Genomic DNA, 22,742 nt, shown 5'->3' on the forward strand with positions numbered 1-22,742 from the left:
ATGTGATAACAGTGAACCACTTGTTGGTTCTTTTTTTTAATTTTGGGGTTTTTTTTTTTAGAGACAGGGTTTCGTTCTGTTGTCCAGTCTGGAGTGCAGTGGAGTGATCACAGCTCACTTGTAGTCTTCACCTCCTGGGCTCTAGCAATCCTCTCACTTCAGCCTCACGAGTAGCTGAGACTACAGTCATGTGCCAACATGTTCGGCTAACTTTTTCTTTTTTTTTGTAGACAGGGTCTTGCTATGTTGCCCAGGCTGGTCTTGAACTCCTCGCCTCAAGTATTCTCCCACCTCAGCCACCAAAGTGCTGTGATTACAGGCATGAGCCACCACACTTGCATAGGAGCTCTTTATGTTTTTTAATATCAATGCCTTATTAAATATGTTGTAAATTTTCTCCCTTTGTCTGTTGCTTAGTGTTTTAACTTTAGATACTTATCAGATTTTTTAATGCAATCAATTCTGTCATTCTTTTTCCATACAGATTTTATTGTAACCCGATTTTTTATCTGAACCATTTTGTTCAACTGACTGCTCCAAATTTCAATTCACATTTTCTTTATTCTGCTTTATGATTTTGTGGTCAGAATCTTTTTTTTTTTTTTTTTTTTTTTTTTGAGACAGAGTCTCGCTCTGTTGCCTAGGCTGGAGTGCAGCAGCACAATCTCGGCTCACTGCAGCCTCTGCCTTCTGGGTTCAAGTGATTCTCCTGCCTTAGCCTCCCAAGTAGCTGGGATTACAGGCACACGCCACCCTGCCCAGCTAATTTTTTATATTTTTGGTAGAGACAAGGTTTCACTATGTTGGCCAGGCTGTTCTCAAACTCCTGACCTCAGGTCATCTGCCCACCTCAGCCTCCCAAAGTGCTGGGATTACAGGCGTGAGCCACCGCACCCAGCCAAAATCTTTTCTTCTTTGGTCTCACCAGACACCATTCTTGTTTTTCTTTCATAGAAGACAACCATTAGACTTGTCTTTTCTACTTTTCCCCTAAAGAACAGTGTTCAGGCCAGTCGTGGTGGCTCACACCTGTAATCTCAGCACTTTGGGAGGCCGAGGAAGGAGGATCACTTGAGGTCTGGAGTTCAAGACCAACTTGGCCAACACAGTGAAACCCCATCTCTACTAAAAATACAAAAATTAGCTGGGCGTGGTGGTGCGTGCCTGTAATCCATTTCTCAGGAGGCTGAGGCACGAGAATCACTTGAACCCGGGAAGCAGAGGTTGCAGTGAGCCGAGACTGTGCCACTGCACTCCATCCTGGGGAAGAGTGAGACCGTGTTTCAAAAAAAAAAAAAAAAAAAGAACACTGTTCTTTTTTTTCTTTCTTCTCTTCCCACATCATATTCCCTGGATGATCTTAATCACTCCAATAGTTTCAACAATCCCCCTTAGGCGGACGACACTGAAAATCTTCAGAGTGACATTTTCTACTGTTTACAGAGTATTTCTAGCTTGAGGTCCCACAATCGCCTTAAACTAAATTTCTTCTAAAGTTGAATTTTATAAATACTATCTATATATTTAGATGATCTCTAAGGAATACTGTTATACTTTTTGTTTAACTTACAATAAATGGTATGTATAGGATATTTTTATGAACAAAAGAATATAAATATTTCTATGCAATATGTGTAGTGTCCTCTGGCAGGACATAGACATTGGTAAAAGTAGTTATGACAGTAGGAAAAGACTTGCTTTTTAACTTTACCTTCTTTATGCATTCTGAATTTTGTACCATGCTTTTGTGCCCTTTGAATGCCTACTCAAAAATAAATGCAAGTCTATAAATAAGTACAAGGGACGTTCTTATCAGTCCCATCAAACCTATTCCCTGTTTGGCTGATGATATCACTCATCCATTCAGTATCTGCTAAAGACTTGGGAATTATACTCCCTATCCTCAAATGCACATCCAATTACCATATTCAGTTGAAATGCCTCAGAAATAGATCCTTCATTCACTTATGCATTCAACAGCAGCCCTAAGAACACATAATAAGCCAAACTGGGTAGAGAGAAAAAGATGGATGAGACATTGTCAGCACAGTACCCTCAAGAAGCTCTCAGCCCAGGGATGCAGAGCAACCACACCACACATTGAAACAGTGCTTCCTAAACAACTGATTCCTTTAGACATTTACAGGTATTTATTTGAGTAAGAGCTCATAAAATATATTTTTATAATATGCACAAGAAAAAATACATTTGAATGAATAAAAAATAAAATGACAGGTGACAGAATTTAGTGTTTATAAATGAGGTCATAAAGAACTTTAATAATTCAGAGAAGAAGTTCAAAGTGTATTTAAAAGTTGAGACCCTGCTTTACAATATTTTATAATTTTTAAAAAAGGTGTTTAAAGGTGATACGTGACTTAATAATTTTCCAATTTCAGAATGGGTTTCTAGACACTGTTGTTCATGAACCAAAAACAAACAAACAAACAAACAAACAAACAACAACAAAACCCAAACACTTTGGCAAGCAAAGTATTATTAGTCCATAGCAGCTTCATAACAGTTTACTTTTTTAATATAAAGATTTTTCAATTTACACTTGTAGGAGTAGAAAAAACTAATATGCTAAGTCTGTAAGCTATGCAGCAAAAATGATCTTAATGAAGCCAGAATTCTATGAAAATGTGCACCACACTGCATATATAGTAGCTGAGTAAATGTAAACCCTGTGCTTATTAACTCTTCTATATAAAATATTGAACCCCCAAGTCTCACACATTGCCTCCTATGTCCACATCTCTTTTATGAAGGCAGCCTCACGCTTTAAGCCAATATATATTTGCTATTTGAAAAAGTTCTCATCCTCATTACTAAAAATGTTTCTGTAAAGGCCTTAGACATTTTTTTCAGTACCCTAGTAACAAGTCATATCACGATCAATAAATGATCACAGCCTTTCGAAAAAACTACTGAGATTGGAGAATGGGTTTCTGTCTCCAACCCCTGAAAGACATTGCTGCTTCAAGACCTACAGCTCCAAGAAGACAACTCAGAATTTCTTACTTTTAAAAAAATATTGTCATGAATAACTGAATAATTAGATTTCTAGGAAAATGAGGCTTTTAAATTAAGATTTAGCAAAATCAACTATAAGGTATTTACTTCTACTCATTGATGAATGACAGAAGAGAAATCAGTTAAGTTTTACATACAAAGATATAAATACTGCATAATACGTAGTGAATATTGGCACAAACCCTTTCATACTTAAAGCATAAAATGCAATCAGTAAATCTGATGCTTTTAAGTGTGTTTCTTAAGATGACATCAAAAACCTCTAGATAACATGGAAATTTCCCAGTTTAAGGCTTTCCAATAGGTTTGTAGCAAGCATCAGGTTGCCAGAGGCGAATATCAACAAGAACTTGATTGAGTTTTTGCATCCAGAGATCCCGCTCTTCTTTAGTATCTGCAGACAGCCAGTTCCTACAGGAACAAACAACCAAAGAGGTCAGAATTCTTTTCCCCCCCATTCCATACCCCCATGTACTCTTGCTAGGGAAAAAAATGACTAAATAAACCAGTAAATGAATTACCTTTAACCACCTTTTATGGATGCTAATCCAGAGCCACTTAGTAAGGTGCATCTCCAAATAAAACAGAGGAAAATTATCCCCAGTTTGGTTAACTGATGCTAACTTACACTAATTACACTTGGTAAAGGATGGTGTTTCCAACAGGTGTTTTATACAGGTAGTGTGCGGCCTGGGTAACCTGATGGTATAGGACACCCACGGAATGTGGGCAACTTCTCAGCGAGAGCACCTAAGGCCTGAATATAGGCTCTCCCTGAATATGGGCACTCCCAATATAACCTTCAGAGTCAGGTTCACCAACAGCTGCAATCACAGACTCCTGGACCTTCACCTGGCTCTACAGGTAATATTATTTTGCACTGTGTCCCATTAGATTTGTCCTACTATATTAGTAGAACATGGTTTTATAATAAACTATCTAAAGATCCTAAGACTTTGTCTATCCTAACCTCTCTGTCCATATTAGGAATATTTTCCTTGCATCCATATTTAGCTACAAGTTGAATACATAACTAGTCGATGGGGCAGGCCAGAGTAAGGAAGGGGGGATTCCCTAACTCATAGCCAGAACATGCTTCTAGAGAACAGCCAGCCATTAGGTTTTTATATTGCACTCATTCTACAACTTTATAAGTTCTCCCCATTGGTACTAGAAATGGTGTAAACATGAATAAGTGGAGTTTATCACCTTCTAGTAGTCAATGAAGAAAATACTGCCTTATAATAGCCACCACTTGTTAAGCTCATTCCATCTACTAGAAACTGTGCTAAGTGTGTTTACTCATTCATCTCTATTGTCTGAAGTCTCTGTGAACCTATTCTGGTTCAAGAGGCTAATAAAAATAAAAAAAAAATCTCAGTCACTGTGGAGTTTATTTTTCCTTTTTGACACAGAAGATTTCAGAGGGCCAGCAAAGTTAAGTGACCTGCCATGGTTACATTTGATGAGCCAGGATTTAAACTTAAGTCCGTTGACTTCAAAGCTCCACTGTAAATACTGCCTCCCCATGTGATAAAACATTCTGGTTTCAATGTGTAGTCTCTGTTTTAAAGTATGCAGTAGAGATCAGAAGAGAAATCTTTAGCATTGACAGCAAGCTTAGTTAGTAGAAATGAAAATGAGGTACATTAAATTCAAGTAAAAGGCCTAAGTCCAAAAGGCCCAAGGCCCCGTAAGGAAACAGATCAGTGAGGCAAAGGAGAATGCAGAACTGCAGAATGTTTATATTCTCACCATCAAAAAAGTAAAATAAATTTTAGGCCACGAAGCAAAGCTGAAGACTCAGCCAAGACTGAATTCAGAATGTACTACTCTCATATGCTTGGGCGAAGGGTACCCATCCAAGTTATAATTTTATAGTGAGAAAGACTACAAGTAAATGAGGTACAGAGTAATTAAAGCAACATGTAATCTGGCTATTTTTATCACAGGGGAAGGTCTATGGAGAAGTCTAAGAGAGTTTATGCAACCAGTAAAAAATAAGGTTATACAAAAAAGTAAGTGATATTCAAAATGGCCAAAGTGGGCCGCTGTGATCAGGAACTATTTGGATACTGCACTTTGGTTGGTTCCTCCACTGACCGTGGCCATGGACACGTCACTATCAAACAAAATGATTAGAAATCCATTTCACCTGTCCTGCCCTGTCTGATTCTACCACTGCATAGAAGACCCCTGAAATAATTAATGAGCTAAAATGAATAAATCTGGAAGTAATCTAGACATCAAAAATTTCCATCAAACGAGTCTTCTATCTAGCTATTTTAAAACAAATTGGCAGTCTCTGGGCAACTTTGTTCTATTTTAGTATTGTGTCTCCTGGCTGTAGCTTTCTATTATTTTCACATTAGAAACTCATAAAGCTAGTCCTACCAATCTCCCCCAATCTGCAATATCCAGCAACAGCCTAATTACTAAACATCTTATCAAATTCTAACTTTTGTCCCTAATGACAACTCTGTACACTGAAGTTGGTCTTGAAGCTTCTCTTAGGCATCCAAGCAAAGAAACCTATCTTAGAATCTTAGCAATAAGCCTTTGCATCTTACACCTGAGCTCAGGGTTAATTAAAAAAGGGGCAATCCCAAAAGTTTTATTCTGTTAATCTCCATCCAGAAATTTGCAGAATAGAATGAGATTGTTTTTGTGAGTCATCTGATTACATGAGGGTATTCTGGGAATGGAAGGAAGGGATGTGTAGAGTCTCTTTGAATAATGCTTGACTCCTCAACTACGCATGAAATCTTTAAACTTAACCCAAAGATTATTATCTAACTGCCATGAAAATGCCTCCACTGTGAGCACACTGGAAAACACTAGCTAAGATACAACTTGAGTATTATACTTTCCTTAACTACGTTAATTTAGTTATTATAGATGGTTCACTTACTGCTTTGTGTGTGTTTTGTTTTCTCACTAATGCTGTGCCCTTTTCAACGTCAAGGACCATCTCTGATATTTCTCATAGTGGTAAGTACATAGTGGGCAATCAATTGCTTAGTTGATAGAAAATATTTATAGGCCAATACATACTTGGTGACACACAGTGTGTCCCTGCATTGGCTGACAAGAGTCTCTCGGTCATCTTCTCTTTGTGGTCGGACAGTAATTAATTCAAAAGTGTTGCGTCTTGCACAAAATTCTCTGTTGGCTGGTTCTATCTGACGACTGGTACAATTAGCCAGATTTATCCTTCCTATGGGATTCTTTAAAAACAAATTAAGAGAAATTAGTAGAAAATAAGACCATTTAAGTCAGTAAGCATTAAGCAGCATTTAAGTTGGTACAAATTAAAATTAAAAAGCTATTCATTTAAAAGTTAAAATTGAGTTACACTGGGCTTAGAGAAACATATTTAACATTTATTATTGTTCCTAGCTAGACATAAAAATAAAACCCAAAAATATCAACTGGTAGTTCTTGCCAACTATCCTATAAAGCTCTTTATTATGGTGAACTTCAAATAAAAAATACAAACAACAGTATAATGAGCCCCAGGTGCCAAAACCAGCTATAACAATGAGAAACACACTTAACTGCCTTTTATCTGTAACTTACCCACTTCTCCTCTTTCTATAAAAGGAAACCTAGACATTGGATTTCATGTGTAAATATTTCTTTATATATCTATAAAAGATAACATAAGGGCAGACAATTGCCCTGGATTGTTGGCAGCCATGAATTTCTATGACACGAGTCAAAGTGGAGGAAAACATTCACGAGACCAAATGGTCCTGAAAATGGGAAAAGAAACACATATAGACACACGAGCCAACAGCCAATAAATGTGTCAACTCTATTAGAATTTTTTAAAATAAAAATAGAATATACCATTTTAAAACCTTAGATTGGCTAAGTCTGGAAGAAACAGTAACAACCTCTGTTGATCGGTTAGGGAGTGAGTAATACAGATTCTTATGCATCACTGGTGAAAGCATAATATGATCTATTACTTGTAGGCAACTTGATAACAGTAATCAAAAACCATTAACAACAAGCATTTTCTGATCCTACAGTTCCACCTAAATTTATCTGAAGCAAATATATCAATATGTACACACAGATTCTAATATGTGTACTCACTGTTTTTTCATAATAGCAAAAAATTCCAAACAAATTAAATGACAGTAATAGGGGACTATTTAAATAAATCATGGTATTGTTTCCAGCAAATATGATACATTAAATAGTCTGAAAGTCCTCCCATTATATAAGCCACCAAATGCTAGATAATTAAACTGACAAGAAATAGAAAAATCCTTCAAAGGCCAAAATCAATGAGCAAGGGAGAATGAAGAATAGTAAGCTAGTCTGAAACCCTGACTTCCCTTGGGGCATTTGCCAACACTAAGACCTGCAACCTAAAAATGACAGAATATAAATTCTGGTATTTGCTTTAAAACACCCTAACAAAGCAACAAAACAAAATAAAAATGCATGTGTGTTGTGGGGAGATAAACGAAACCTGAAAACGAATAATTAATTAAGCTGGAAGTTCATTATACTATTTTTGCTTTGTGTACATTCGAACATTTTCAATTATAAAACGCAAAACAGGGCTGGGTGCAGTGGCTCATGCCTGTAATCCCAACACTTCAGGAGGTGGAGACGGGCGGATCGCTTTGAGCCCAGGAGTTTGAGACCAGCCTGGCCAACATGGTGAAACCCCATCTCTACTGAAAATAGAAAAATTAGCCGTGCGTGGTGGTGCTTGCCTGTAGTCCCAGCTACTCGGGAGGCTGAGGCAGAGAATACCTTGAGCCCAGGAGGCAAAGGTTTCTGTGAGCCGAGATCGTGCCACTGCACTCCAGCCTGGGTGACAGAGCGAGACCCTGTCTCAAAAAAAAGAAAAGAAAAAAGTGAAACATATATGTATATATATTTCCATGAGGTGATGGCAGGGTGTGTGTGTGTGCAAGGGTGTATGGAAAAAGCAAGGACAAAGAATAGTCATACAGTAGCTAGCCCTCCGCTTATCCATGGTTTCACCTTTCATAGCTTCAATTACCAACAGTCAATCATCGTTGAAAAATATTAAAAGAAACATTCTAGAAACTATTCATAAATTTTAAACTGCATGCCATTCTAAGCAGCATGATGTAATCTCCTGCCATCGCACCTGGCATGTGGATCCTCCCTTCGTCCAGCATATCCACGCCATACCCCCTACCTGCTCAGTAGTCACCTAGCAGCGTTTTGGGTTATAGGATCAGCTGAGACCGAGACCATCCTGGCTAACACGTTGAAACCCCGTCTCTATTTAAAAAATACAAAAAATTAGCCAGGAATGGTGGCGGGCGCCTATAGTCCCAGCTACTCGGGAGGCTAAGGCAGGAGAATGGTGTGAACCCGGGAGGCGGAGCTTGCAGTGAGCCGAGATCGTGCGACTGCACTCCAGCCTGGGCGACAGAGTGAGACTCCGTCTCAGAAAAAAAAAAAAAAAAAAAATCAACTGCTGTAGTATGCAGTGCTTGTGTGCTTGTGTTCAAGTAGCCCCATCTGACTTAATAAGGTCCCCAAAGTGCAAGAGTAGATATGCAAAGACAAACCATAAAGTGCTTCCTTTAAGTGAAAAGGTGAAAGTCTTCATCTTAATAAGGAAAGAAAAAAAATCATATGCTGAGGTTGTCAAGATATACACAGTAAGAACAAATCTTCTATCCATGAAATTGTGAAGAAGGAAAAAGAAATTCATGCTAGTTTCGTTGTCACATCTCCAACTGCAAAAGTTACCACCACAGTACATGGTGAAGTGCTTAATTAAAATACAAAAGGCATTAAATTTGTGGGTGTAAGACTCAACAGAAACGTGTTATAACTGATGGCAACTGGGTCTGGTACTTATCCATGGTTTCATGCATTCACTGGTGGTCTTGGAACGTGTCCACTGAGGATAAGGGGGAACTATTACACATTACTGCATAAGTTAGGAGACCGGCCTTAGCAGACATTAAGATTTATTTTAAAGCTATGGTCATTGAGATTGGGATAGGGAAAAAGACCAAAGGAAACAGAACAGTGAGCCTAAAAATAAACCTACACATATAATGACATCTTGATACACATGAGAAATGGCACTGTGGATCAGTGAATGATAGTTTGGATATTTGTCTTCACCCAGATCTCATGTTGAATTGTAATCCCCAGTGTTGGAGGTGGGGCCTAGTGGGAGATGACTGGATCATGGGGGCGGATTTCTCAAGAAATCCCTTTGGTGCTGTCCTCACAACAGTGAATGAGTTCTCGCATGAACTGATTGTTTAAACATGTCTGGCACCTCCCCTTGCTCACTTGCTCACTTGCTCGCTTCTGCTTTTACCATGTGATGTACCTGCTCCCACTTCACCTTTTGCTGTGAGTAAAAGCTCCCTGAGGCCTCCCCAGAAGCTGAGCAGATGCCAGAGTCATGCTTCCAGTACAGCCTACAGAATCAGGAGCCAATTTAAAAATTACCCAGTCTTGGGTATTTCTTCATAGCAATGCAAGAATGGCCTAACACAGTGGGGAAAGAACCAACCATTCAATGATGCTGGCCCAATTGGCTATCCAGGTGAAAAAAAAATCAATTCTAGGGAAATTAAATGTGAAGTATAAAACTCTATAACTTTAGAAAGAGGTATAAAAGAAATATTTGACTCCAGGGTAAGGATAGTTTCTTAAATTAGACCTAAAAAGCACAAAGCAATAGACTAGCAGGTCTGATTACCTTAACATTAGGAAAGTATGTGCAAGAAAAGACGCTATAAAGATAAATTAAAAGATATGCCAGGCCTAAGACTAGGGAAATATAATTGCAATGCGTCAAAAAATATTAAAATTAATAATATATAGACAATCAGTTCACAGGAAAGAAAATATAAATGGCCATACACACTCTTATGCTTCGAAAAGATACTTAGTCTAGTAATCAAGAAGATACAAAATTTTTTTAAATGAGAGTACATTTCACATCTATCATACTGATGGAAGTTTAAAAGGCTGACATATGATGTGTTGGTGGGAATATGAAAAGCTGAGAACTTTCAAATACTCCTGGTGGGAATGGAAAATTGTACAACCACTTTTGAGGCTCACTTGACAAAATCAAGTTGTAGATGTGCAAACCCTACAGCCCAGCAATTCTGCTACTAGATAACATTCAAAAAGAAATCTCATCCCTGTGTACAAGAAACTAAATCTTCCTGCATGTGGGCTGTAAAACGTACAAACCAAAACAATATGAGAAGAAAGTGAATCACAGCAGCATTGTCTGTATACGACAATTTAGAAATAATCTAAGGGTCTCTAAACAGGAGAATGGATAAATTGTAATGCGTTCTTACAAAAGTATACTATACAGAGAAAAGGGGACAAACTAAAGCTACACATACCACCCCAGGCAAATTTCACAAACTATACTGACCCAAAAAAGGCAAGTTGCAGAGTAATACATACAGTATGTTATTATCTGTATAATGTTAAAAAACATGCAATTGCAGCAAAATATATTGCTTATATACAGGTACAGGTTAAACATCCAAAATCTGAAAATCTTGAAATCTGAAATGCTCCAAAATCCAAAACTTTTTGAGAGTAAACATGATGCTCAAAGGAAATGCTCATTGGAGCATTTCATATTTTGAATTTTTGGATTAGGAGATAATTAATTGGCAAGTATAATGCAAATATTCCAAAATCTGAAAAAAAAAATCCCAAATCTGAAACACCTCTAAATCCCAAGGATTATGAATAAGGGATATTCAATCTGTATAATAAAAATTTAAATAAGTGCATGGGAATAATAAACAATTTTAGGGTAGAAGTTATCTCTGCGGGAGACAGAACTACATGGGGAGCTTCAACTGGAATAACAACAAGAGAGGTTGATGAAATTATTTTACGCCCTTTTGGATGTCTCAAACATTTCACAATAAATTTTTAAAACATTAATAATTGTAATGACTACAGTGTAACACACATAGTTATCCAACACAGCATTAGACTTATCTTTACTGATGCTGAAAGATGTTAGAATATTTTATCAAGTAAAAAATCAGATTATAAAAAGCATGCTTTTCCTTTTAAAAAGATTCATAAATGAATAATTATTATATATTATACATTTTAAAAGTTTGAAAAGATATCTAACCAAAATATGAGCAATAGCTATGTCTGTTATGGATGATTTTCCTTTTTAATTCTGCTTATTTCTATTTTCCAGTTTGGGGATAATAAATAATCTTACTTGGGCAATGATATTAACTTCTTTAAAAACATATATAATTTATTACACAAAATCCTATTATTAAATTTTAGAAACAAAATACAAGCCACTGTTCCTGTGGGTGGGTTTCCATTACTGTTTTACCCTAACTAACAAGATAAAAAATTAAATTTAAAACATTTCCAACTTCAAATGTCAACAAAAAACATAATTAAACATCCAGTAGAAAAGAAGGAAAAATACACATGTTAAGATATTTTAAGAGTGGTCAAATCATAGGGAATGGATAGGATATAAAAATTTTAAAGGATTATCACACACACACACACCCCTACATCAAAAACTTTTTTTTTTTTTTTTGAGACAGAGTCTTGCTCTGTCGCCCAGGCTGGAGTGCCGTGGCGTGATTTTGGCTCACTGCAACCTTGGCCTCCTGGATCCAAGCGATTCTCCTGCCTCAGCCTCCTGAGTAGCTGGGATTACAGGCGCCTGCCACCACACCTGGCTAATTTTTGTATTTTTAGCAGAGACAGGATTTCGCCATGTTGGCCAGGCTGGGCTTGAACTCCTGACCTCAGGTGATCCACCCGCCTTGGCCTCCCAAAGTGCTGGGATTATAGGCGTGAGCCACTGCGCCTGGCTGACAAGAACATTTTTAATGGCTTAGTGAGTACACAAAAAGGGTTATTAATTTGGGTGAGTGATGGGGGCCAGAGGGAACACTTGCATGAACACTACATGAAAGTCAATCAGGGCTTTCACCACTAAACAGTACTATTTAAATTACCTTTCGCTTCTCATCATCTGGATAAGTCCAATAAGATATACAGTTTCCAGAAAGAACACACCATCTTCGATGCCAGGCACCAAAACCACTAACATCTTCAAATATGGTCTGGAAAAGTCAATTGAAATGCTGGCTTTAGAAAGCTGAGGAAAACGTCCTAACAATGAAATGCTGATTCTGTAGGCTAACTGTAGTATGTTGACATATTTCATATCTCAAAACCTATTTGTATGATTTTTTATGTCTTTTATCTTAGTAACAAAAATCACTGATTATTCATATCAGAAATTTACTTCAACATCATCTACAAGCATTTAAAAACATTCAGATATCAATCCTAAATTAATAATTAATTAATGAATACCTCTACCTAATTTTAGACTTTTAAAAAGTGTAGTGTCCCTAACCAAATGCTCCTTAAACAACAGAAATGCCTCAAGTATTGCAGAATTAATGATACAAAATTACCATACCTCATATATTTTAAAAAACTAATGATAACATATTAAGTTAAACCTATCTTAATATGCAAGACTGGCATTTAATCTTTATTCAGGAGATCAAGTTTTCTAACAGGATTAGAAAAGAGTTAGCTTATGATCAAAAGCCTTGGTCAATAACCATGATAAACATCACAACTCCAAGCCCGCTGCTGGGCCGTGAGACACACTTGAAGTGGTGCCTCCCTGCAGTCAGGTGTTTGTCCTTAGGAAAGCTAGTTATATTCTAAAGGTAGGCAAGGCAGTAGTGTTGGCTAGAAACACTGTGCTGCCCTCTGATACAGATGATCCAAAGGCATCTTTGCGTTTGATTTTAGATTACCTTCATATCCCAACTTTACTTCTCTGATTGTTGAGAAGCTAAGAATAAACTAGTATTACTTGGTAGTTGCTGTGAGGAACCATTCTAAGCATATCTTTTAAATTATCTCAACTACTCCTCTAAGTATTTTTAAATTATCTTAGCTACTCCTTACTCCAACCCTATGACAGTAGGATATACACTCTTCTCAATTCAGTTTTATATAAATTTCCCAAAAGGTGGCTTGAATTAAGAGTCTAATTTCTGGCCATGATGTGTGGGAGCAAATGTTACCAAGCTAGATTGACACCTCAGATTAATTAGCTTGCTCCAGCCATATGCTCTCCTGCCTCACCTTTTTCCTCCTCCCCTAATCCTTCCATTTTCCTCCCAAAGCAGCCTTTCACTAGGCAACACTGCTTACAGCTCCCCAAGGAAGAAAGAAAGGAATCTTGTTATTTCAATCTCAAGCACGAAAGTTAACACAAATCACTCACCAGCTCCCTCCTGTGTTAACGTTCACCTTTTACATCATAAAGGTAATAAACAGACAAGGTAACTTTTGATGAACAAGATTAACACCAGCTACCATGACATCCTACTACAGTCAGAGAGGAATAAGAAAAGGACAGCCTTTTCATTTTTATAGCTGAGGAAACAGAGGGCCAAGGAAATTAAGTGACATCACACAGACTGCAAAACTAGAACCTTCTGGCTGCCAATCCGGAGCGCCTGCCTCTTGCTGCTCCTCAGTGGAGGCAGAGCTAGCCCGGCACCCTGTCAGAACCACTTACCTGTCTCTCTGGTTGGAGTCGCCCTCCTCCAGGGCAGCCCTGGCACATCAGGAAAGGAAGCTGAGCTGAGGAGCTTTCATTTCCATTACTACCTCTAATTTTTTATAGGGGGCAGAGGCAATTAAAATGCAATGTTTAGGCAGAGGACAGAAGTTATGTCGGGGAATCCAGAGCTCTTTCTTACTACATTTCTGTAAGTGTGGATGTGAGAAGAATGGGCCATAGGATTCAAGACAGAGTAAATTTGAAGAGATCTAACAAGCTTGTTAAGAGCCCAGCTAAAAAATTAGGTGAGACATTATATGCAAATGGACCAGCTACCTTAACAGAGCCCATCCATTGTTAAAGGAATCAACAATAAAATATAAAAATGTTTACATGAAAAGAAAAGGTCATTAGGCAAACACTGCCTTCAAGTCAGAAATTTACACTCTTTTCCAAGACTATCTAGTGCCACCTGCTGGATATACATGTGATAAAACCTAATAAGGAAGGAAAAAATACTGTTTATAAGTAGCAATTCCCAATCCTTGGGAAGTCGGCTACAGTTACTTAGACCACTAGGCTTTCCTTACTACCTAGCTCTTCTTTCTGAACCTGTGACAGCAGTTACAAACTGATTTGTAACATCCCTTGCATCATTCAAGTTCTTGCTTCACAAAGAACATCAAAGCAAGTGGATTTTCTCTACTTCTTGTACCATACTCACAATCTTCTATGCATTCTACGCACATACTTTCCTCCTCTGATAATGAGAAAACTGTAATTCTGTATCAAATAAATCCCGCGAACTGTGGCTTGGGCTTAATTCTTCCCGTTATCATGACCTTGCTCTGTGAATTACCCCAGAAGCCCTAGTTCAGGTCCTCCATGGCCTCTATCTTCAATCTCTTTGGCCCTATTAGAAGCTACCCATCTACATTTAAAGCCGGTTACCTCTCTCCCATCTTAACAAAACGTTGACAAAATCCTCCTTTCACCCTACGTACCTCTGCAAGCACAACACTCTTCTCTCCTTACTCTGCTGCCAAAGTGTTTCCAAGAGTTTCCAGGCTCCTGTGCTCATTCCTCATCTCTCACTCACTCTGGACCCATTTGTAGTCTAGCGTCTGCCCTACCTGCGCCAGAATGATCACCCAATAAGTCCAACAATCCTAACAGAATCTGATCTAACTTAACCACTCCCTCCTTTCAATGTCCTCTTCTATTGACAACCATGATGCTAGATTCTCCGTTTCTCTCCCTGGAGTCTCCTCTGAGGCTTCCCTCCTTCCATCCGTCCTTTCAATGCTGGCACTCCTCCAGTGAGTTGGCTCTGCTTCCCTCACTTGCCCTAGGCTTCCCCATGCTGCAGATATCCACATCTTTACCTCTACTAAATGTCTGTCTTGAGCTCCAAACCCAGAACTTTCACACGTTTCCAGGCATCTAAAATTCAAATCATGTAAAACTTAACTCATTAAAATTTCCCACATCGGTGGGAACTGACTAGTCTACTTCGGGGTTGTCATTCTCCAATCTGCTTTCCACATTGGTCAGAATAATTTTCTCAATCCCAAATTGGATAATTTCCTCTGCTTAAAATCCTATAGGAGTAACTCACTGACTCCAGGATAAAGTCCAAATTCTTTAAAAGGCCCTTGAACTCTTGCCCCATTTCCCCTAACCACACTTTCCTCCTCATTCCCCACCCACCAATCACATGCATGCACTCAAACTCTAAGCTCTAGCTATCCTGAAATACCTTCCACTGTCTGCATGTGTCATCCTTCTTTTCTTTGGGTAGGAGTGACAAAGAAGGGAGGGCCCTTCAAGCCACTGTACATTCTCCCCCTATCTGGAGCATTTCTCCCCTTTCTCCCTGATTAACTTACTCAGTTTAGAAATCACTTCTCTCAGCAGTTCCCTTTATCCCACCCCACCCACAGTCAAGACCTGGTGTCCCACCAATTGACACCGATGCACCCTGTTTTCTCCTATTAGAGTATTATATTGTGCTTATCTGTTCATTTGTATTTCTCTCTTCTAAACTAAAAGCTCATGAGTAGAGGAATTATTTTTTGTGGTCTTTTACATTCCAACGGCAGCACAGTGATTGGCATATAAAGGACATACAACAAATCTTTACTGAACCAACTTATTACTTAATCACAAAGGATTTCATTCCTATGGGAAACAAGTCCGTATTCCACACACACAAAAAAAGACTAAGTGATGTTACTTACTAGAAAACCTCTTTCTTCAACACTGGAATTCACTTGACATTTTATTTTTAAATAAATATGACCTTCCAAAGAAGATAAAAAGGGGACCTGCAAAGAAAACAGGTAAATTATTTGCAAAACAGGTTCACAGTGTGATTTTTCTTGATAAATCATGTATAAATCATGAACAGAGACTATTACAACTTGAAAACAGAGCGTTTTCTAAAGTTGGAATATAAAAGGCATGGCCAAACAGCCATTGGTTCCTTACCAACAAATACTTTTGAAGAATAAATTCATTCAAGGTAAAGCTTGACAAAACCAAAAGCCCTAAGTCTCAAGTTAATGTGAGAAAGAAAACAGAAGATAATACTTGGGTTTATCTATTCTCCATCAACAGGAGAATATACTCAATAAGAGGTTGGATAAACCAAGCTTTAAATTCACACCATACAGTATTACCCAGCAATAAAGAACAATAAACTGCAGATATGGAAAAGCCAGTCCTTGAATTCATATAGAATTGCAAGAGACCCCAAACAACCAAATCAATCTTGAAAATTAAGAACAAAGTTGAAGGAATCATATTTCCCAATTTCAAAACATAATGCAAAACTTTGGTAATCAAAGCAGTGTGGGCTGGCTGGACATGGTAGTTCATGCCTGTAATCCCAGCACTTTGGAAGGCCAAGGAGGGGGGATCACTCGAAGCCAGGAGCTCGAGACCAGCCTGGGTAACATAGCAAGACCTCGTCGCTATTAAACATGAAAAAATTGGCCAGGTATGGTGGCACATGTCTGTAGTCCCAGCTACTTGGAAGGCTGAGGCAGGAGGATCACTTGAGTCCAAAAGTTCAAGGTTGCAGTGAGCTATAATCATGCCACTGCACTGTGGCCTGGGCAGAAGACCAAAACCTTGTCTCAAAGAAACAAAATTAAAAAAACCAGTGTGGTGCTGACATAAGAACAGACATACGGACAAAAGAAATGGAATTGAGAGACCAGACATAAACCCACACAACTTATGGCCAACTGATTTTTGACAAGGATGCCAAGACCATTTAAAGCTGAAGAGCAGCCTTTTCAAACAATGGTGCAGAGAAAATTAGATATCCACACGCACCCTGAGTGATGGTGGACCTCCACCTCATACCATTTATAAAAATTAAACTGAAATGGATAATATCCTAAGTATGAGAGCTAAAATTATAAAACTCTTAGAAAGGCCGGGCACAGTGGCTCACAACTGTAATCCCAGCACTTTGGGAGGCTGAGGCAGGTGGATCGCCTGAGGTTAGGAGTTCAAGATCAGCCTGGCCTTGAAGGGATTTCACCTTCAACATGGTGAAATCCCGTCTCTACTAAAAATACAAAAATCAGCTGGCATGGTGGCGCATGCCTGTCATCCCAGCTACTCAGGAGGCTGAGGCAGGAGAATCACTTGAACCCGGAGGCGGAGGTTACAGTGAGCCAAGATCGTGCCATTGCACTCCAGCCTGGGCAACAAGAGTGAAACTCTAGAAAAAAAATTAAAAAAATAAAATAAAACTCTTAGAAAAAAACATAGAGGTAAGTAAAGCTTTGTGATCATGGATTTAGCAATAGATTTTCCGATATGATACCAAAGGCACAAGCAACATGAGGAAAAAATAGACAAATTAGACTTCACCAGAATTAAAAACCTTTCATTACAGAGGTTCCACAAAAAAAAAAAAAAAAAAAGAAAAAAGAAAACTACCATATAACTCAGCAATCCCACTTCCAGGTATTTATCAAAAGGATTGAAACTGGGTTCTTGAAGCTCTATCTGCACTCTCATGTTCATTGCAGCATTATTCACGATAGCTAAGAGATGGAAATAATCTAAGTGCCCATCAATAAATGAAGAGACCAAAAAAATGCCGTATGTACATACAATGAAATATTCTTTAGCATAAAAAAAGGAGATCCTATCATACACTACAACATGAACAAACTTTGAGGACATTATGCTAAATGAAATAAGCTAGTCAGAGAAAGAGAAAACACTACACGACCCCACTTATCATGAAGTATCTACATTTGATCTTATCCATAAGGCTGAAAAGCAACATATGAAATCTTTAAAGTAGCCAACCTCATAGAAGCAGAAACTACAGTGCTGGCTGCCAGGAAGTGGGGAGGAGAATATGAGGAGCTGCAGCTCCACGAGTATAGAATTTCAGTCATGCAAAATGAAGAAAATTCTATACATCTGCTATATAACATAATGCTTATAGTTTACAATACTTCACTGTATACTTAAAATTTTCTTCAAAAGAGAAATACCATGTATTATTTACCACAATAAAAAAATTTATAGACTTTTGCACATCAAAGCACTTTATCAAGAAAGTGAAAAGACAGTCTATGGAATGGTTTGAAATATTTGCAAATTATATATCTGATAATATCCAGAATATACAAAGAAAACTCTTACAACTCAGTAACAAAAAGACAACCCAACTAAAACAACTCAAACAAACCACACTGAAAATTTGGCAAAGGACTTGAATAGACATTGCTTCAAAGATACACATTTTATCTTCCAATGAGCACATGAAAAGACATTTAACATCAACAGTCATTAGGGAAGTTCAAATCAAACCTACAATGAGGAACCACTTCACACCCACTAGGAGGTTATAATTTAAAAATGAAACAAACAGAAAATAAACAATGGCAAAGATGTAGGAAAATGGGAACCCACATTAATGGTAGAAATATCAAATGGTCTAGATGCTTTGAAAAAGAGTTTAGCCGTTCCTAAAAATAATTATCATATGATCCCACAATTCTGCTCCTATGTGTATCCTATGTATACATACAAAAGAACTGAAAACAGGCACTCAAATCATGCACACACACGTTCAAAGCAGCTCTATTCACAATAGGCAAAATGCGGAAACAGCCCAAATATCTATCAATGAATGAACAGATAAATGAAATGCTGTATATACATATAATAGAATATTATTCCGCCATAAAAAGAAATGAAGTTCTAATACATGCTACATCATGGATGTACTTCTGAAACATTACACTAAGAGAAATAAGCCAAACATAAAAAGTTACATATTGTATGATGATTCCATTTATATGAAATATACAGAATAGATATATCCATAGAAACCAAATGCAGATTGATGGTTGTCAGGGGCTCGGCAGGAGGGAAGATGGGCAAAGACTGCTTAATGAGTAAGACTTTTTACTTTTAGAGACATAAAAATATTTCGAATTAGACAGAGATATTTTGAACAACACTGTGAATGTACTAAATGCCACTGAATTGTTTACCTTAAAATTGTTACTTTGGTTACATGAATTTCATTTCAATACATTATTTTTTGAAAACAATGAACATAAACAGCAGCATGAATAAATCTTAAAAACATCATGCTGAGCAAAAGAAATTAGATTCAAAAGAGTACACATTCTTTGATTCCATTTAAATGAAGTTCAAGCCCAGGTATGGTGGCTCACATGTGTAATCCCTGAACTTTGGGAGGCTGAGGCAGGAGGATCACTTGAGCCCAGGAGTTTAAGACCAGCCTGGGCAACATAGTGAGACCCCCCCCATCTCTATTTTCTTTTTTAAAAGATAAAAAAAAAAAATTAAAAACAATAAATGAAGCTCAAGAACAAGCAAAACGAATCTAGGGTGAAAACAGAGATGAGAAGAATGGTTGCCTGTAGGGGTTGGGATTGACTAGATGGGAGTGATGGAAATGTCCCTTATCTTGACTAGGTTTTGGTTATATAGGTGTATTCATTTGTTAAAACTCACTGAATGCTACGCTTAAGGTGTCTATAATTAACTGAACATAATCTTTTTACAACTATATTGAGTACAATAAATTGAACATATTTAAAGTGTAGGGTTTGATGAATTTTGATATATGTATATTATAACCCATGAAACCTTGACCACAATCATAATAATGAACATTTCCATCACCCCCTAAAGCTCCCTCCCATAATCCTGCCTCCCTGTATTCCCACCTCCAGGAAATCAATGATACACTTTCTGTTGCTATAGGTGATTTTTCATGCATGTCCATTTACACAACAAGAACAAGTGTTTTGTTTTGTTTTTAAGACAGAGTCTCCTTTTGTTACCTAGGCTGCAGTGGCACGATCTTGGCTCACTGCAACCTCTGCCTCCCAGGTTCAAGCGATTCTCGTGCCTCAGCCTCCCAGTTTCAAGCAATTCTCATGCCTCAGCCTCTCCTGTAATCCTGGGGTTACAGGCATGCACCACTACACCCAGCTAATTTTTGTATTTTTAATAGAGATGGGGTTTCATCATGTTGACTAGGCAGGTCTTGAACTCCTGACCTCAAGTGATCCATTCACCTGCCTCGGCCTCCCAAAGTGCTGGGATTACAGGCATGAGCCACCGTGCCTGGCCAAAAAGAAGTATTTTTAAAGAAAACGAACCTAAACATGTAAGAAAATATTCTTAGCAACTTAGCAGAGGAGCAACCTTGCCATAAGCAACAAATTTTGCAGGGAAAAGGAGAAACCAGTTGAGACTTCAATGGTTGAGCATGGGCTGAGGTAGACAGGCATCTCAAGAAGCAGAGGCAGAGCTCCCTCTCCCTACCTGCCAATTCTCCCCAAAAGGAATTTTGCTGAGAAGTGATGGTTGAAGACATGTCTAAAAAGCAGAGAGAAATCTTGTAGACGTGCAGTACTTAGATCTCAAAGTTCTGCTCAAAGGTGGGGCCTGAAACCATTCTCAAAGCATTTAAAACAAAACTTGAACCAAATCTATCCATAGCCTAATTTCAGCTCAGTTTCTGATTATATAAGAGACCAGTCCCTAATCCATACTGTCTGAAAGACAAAAGAGCAAGGTATTACCTATTTCAGTCTCTACTGTTCTTTTATAATATAATATGTGGCCTACAATTAAAAAATTACAAGACGTGAAAAAGTAGGAAAACATGGAGCTTATCAAGGGAAAAAAAATCCTGTCAATAGATCCACAGATGATCTAAATCTTAGAATTCGAAAACAAAAACATTTATACAACATTAAAATATTTAGACGAAAAGATAGAGAAAAATTAGTGAGAAAATGGAGAACTTCAGCAGAGAAATTGAAACTGTAAAAAAAGATCCAAATGAAAATTTCAGAACTAAAAGTCTGAATTTAAAAATTCATTGGCTAGGCTTCAAAGACTAGATCACATCAAGAAAAAAACAGGTGCACGTGAAGAACTGATAAATAGAAACCATCAAAAATGAAGCACAAAGAAAAAAAGAATTAAATGAAAACCAAAAAGAATGTCACAGACCTGTAGAAAAACAGTCAATAGTAGACATTAACTGGAGTTTCAGAAAGGAGAGAGCAATATATTGGGATGGGAAAATGAACTATACTGTTGTGAGGTTCATACTGTAAGGTACATGAAGTGGTGTAACAGTATTTCAAAGTAGACTTTAATAAGGTAAGGATGCTTACATTATTTCCTAGCAATGACTTAAAAAAAAAACAGGTAAATATAGCTAAAAAATCCAAAAGAGGAAATTAAAAAGGGTTACCAAAATACTCAATCCAGAAGAAGGCAGGAAAGGAAAAACAAAGCAGCAAAGAACAGATGAAACAAATAGAAAACAAATAACAAAATGATAGACTAGGAGTTGACAAACATTTTCTGTAATTTATACAGACTGTACATGGCGCCATTCAAGAGAAATGTAAACAAATATAAAGATGCACTTTTTGTGAAATACCTTTTGATCTTATATTGAAAATACAGTTTTTATGTGAGTGCAGGATTGCTATAAGAAAGGCATACCTATAGACTCTAATACAGGGTTTAAGGAAGGTGAAGGATCTTCAACTGGAAAATTTAATGCTAGCAAAGGATGGTTTGATAATTTTAGAAAGAGGCTTTAAAAATGTCAAGATACAACAGAAGCAGCTTCTACCAAATGAAACAGGAGATGAGTTCCCAGACACCATTAAGAAAATCAATGAAGAAAAAGGATATCTGCCTGAACAAGTTTGTTTTTTGTTATTGTTTTCCAAAACAAGGTCTCACTCTGTCACTCAGGCTGAAGTGCAGTGGCGTGATCATAGCTCACTGCAGCCTTGAACTTCTGAACTTCTGGGCTCAAGCAATTCCCCCATCTCAGCCTTCTGAATAGCTAGGGCTACAGGTGCGTACCACCACACCCAGCTAATATTTTTTCATTCTTTGATTAAAAAAAAAACTTTTTTCATCATCTATGTTGCTCAAGCTAGTATTCAACTTCTGGCTTTAAACGATCCTCCCAATTTGGCCTCCCAAAGTGTTGGGATTGTAGGTGTGAGCCACAGTGCTCAACCTGAACAAGTTTTTAATTCAGATAAAAGTGCACTATTCTGGGGGGAAAAAAAGAAAAAAAAAAGTCACAAGGGACATTTATTAGCAAGGAAGTAAAGTGAGAACAAGAATTTAAGGCAGAAGGGAGAGGCTAACTCCTGTTTTGTGTAAATGTAAATGGGTTTATGATCAGAACTGCCCTTATCTATAAAGCTGCTAACACCCAAGCCTTGAAGGGAAAAGATAAACGCCAACTGCTAGTCTTTTGGTTATACAAGGCCTGGATTGGTTCCATCAATGATTTGTCCCTGAAATCCAGAGTAAAATGGTAACATACATATATATATGATTGATTGACAGACAGCTAGATAGATAGATGGATATCTAAAGTAATATTGACTTCTGAGTCAGGATAGAAAGGAAGATGGAAGTGTCTGTCGTTCCTATTGCCCAGGGAAAAAGAATGGCATCCCAACTGGATTAATCTTAGCTACGTCTAAATTTGAGTTTTTACTATAATTAGTTTCCAACGATTTGATCCCCTAACATAGCAAAGATAACT

At 37.7% G+C, this 22,742-nt stretch overlaps 1 protein-coding gene across 9 annotated transcripts in view; it reads right to left on the minus strand.

The window, feature by feature from the left end:
- Positions 1–2,127: 2,127 nt before the first annotated feature.
- ANLN (anillin, actin binding protein) overlaps positions 2,128–22,742 on the minus strand; it is a 62,601-nt gene continuing 41,986 nt past the window's right edge. For all 9 annotated transcript variants that reach the window (XM_055293417.2, XM_063608977.1, XM_055293419.2 and 6 more), the window contains 4 exons: positions 15,868–15,954; positions 12,048–12,155; positions 6,091–6,263; positions 2,128–3,447 (listed from right to left, as the gene is read on the minus strand). In XM_055293417.2, the coding sequence (XP_055149392.1) occupies positions 3,324–3,447; positions 6,091–6,263; positions 12,048–12,155; positions 15,868–15,954 (492 nt within the window). In that variant the 3' untranslated portion in view covers positions 2,128–3,323. The remainder of the gene's footprint in view (positions 3,448–6,090; positions 6,264–12,047; positions 12,156–15,867; positions 15,955–22,742) is intronic.

Source organism: Symphalangus syndactylus, chromosome 9 (assembly GCF_028878055.3).
Source record: "Symphalangus syndactylus isolate Jambi chromosome 9, NHGRI_mSymSyn1-v2.1_pri, whole genome shotgun sequence".
In the NCBI taxonomy this organism is placed as follows: domain Eukaryota; kingdom Metazoa; phylum Chordata; class Mammalia; order Primates; family Hylobatidae; genus Symphalangus; species Symphalangus syndactylus.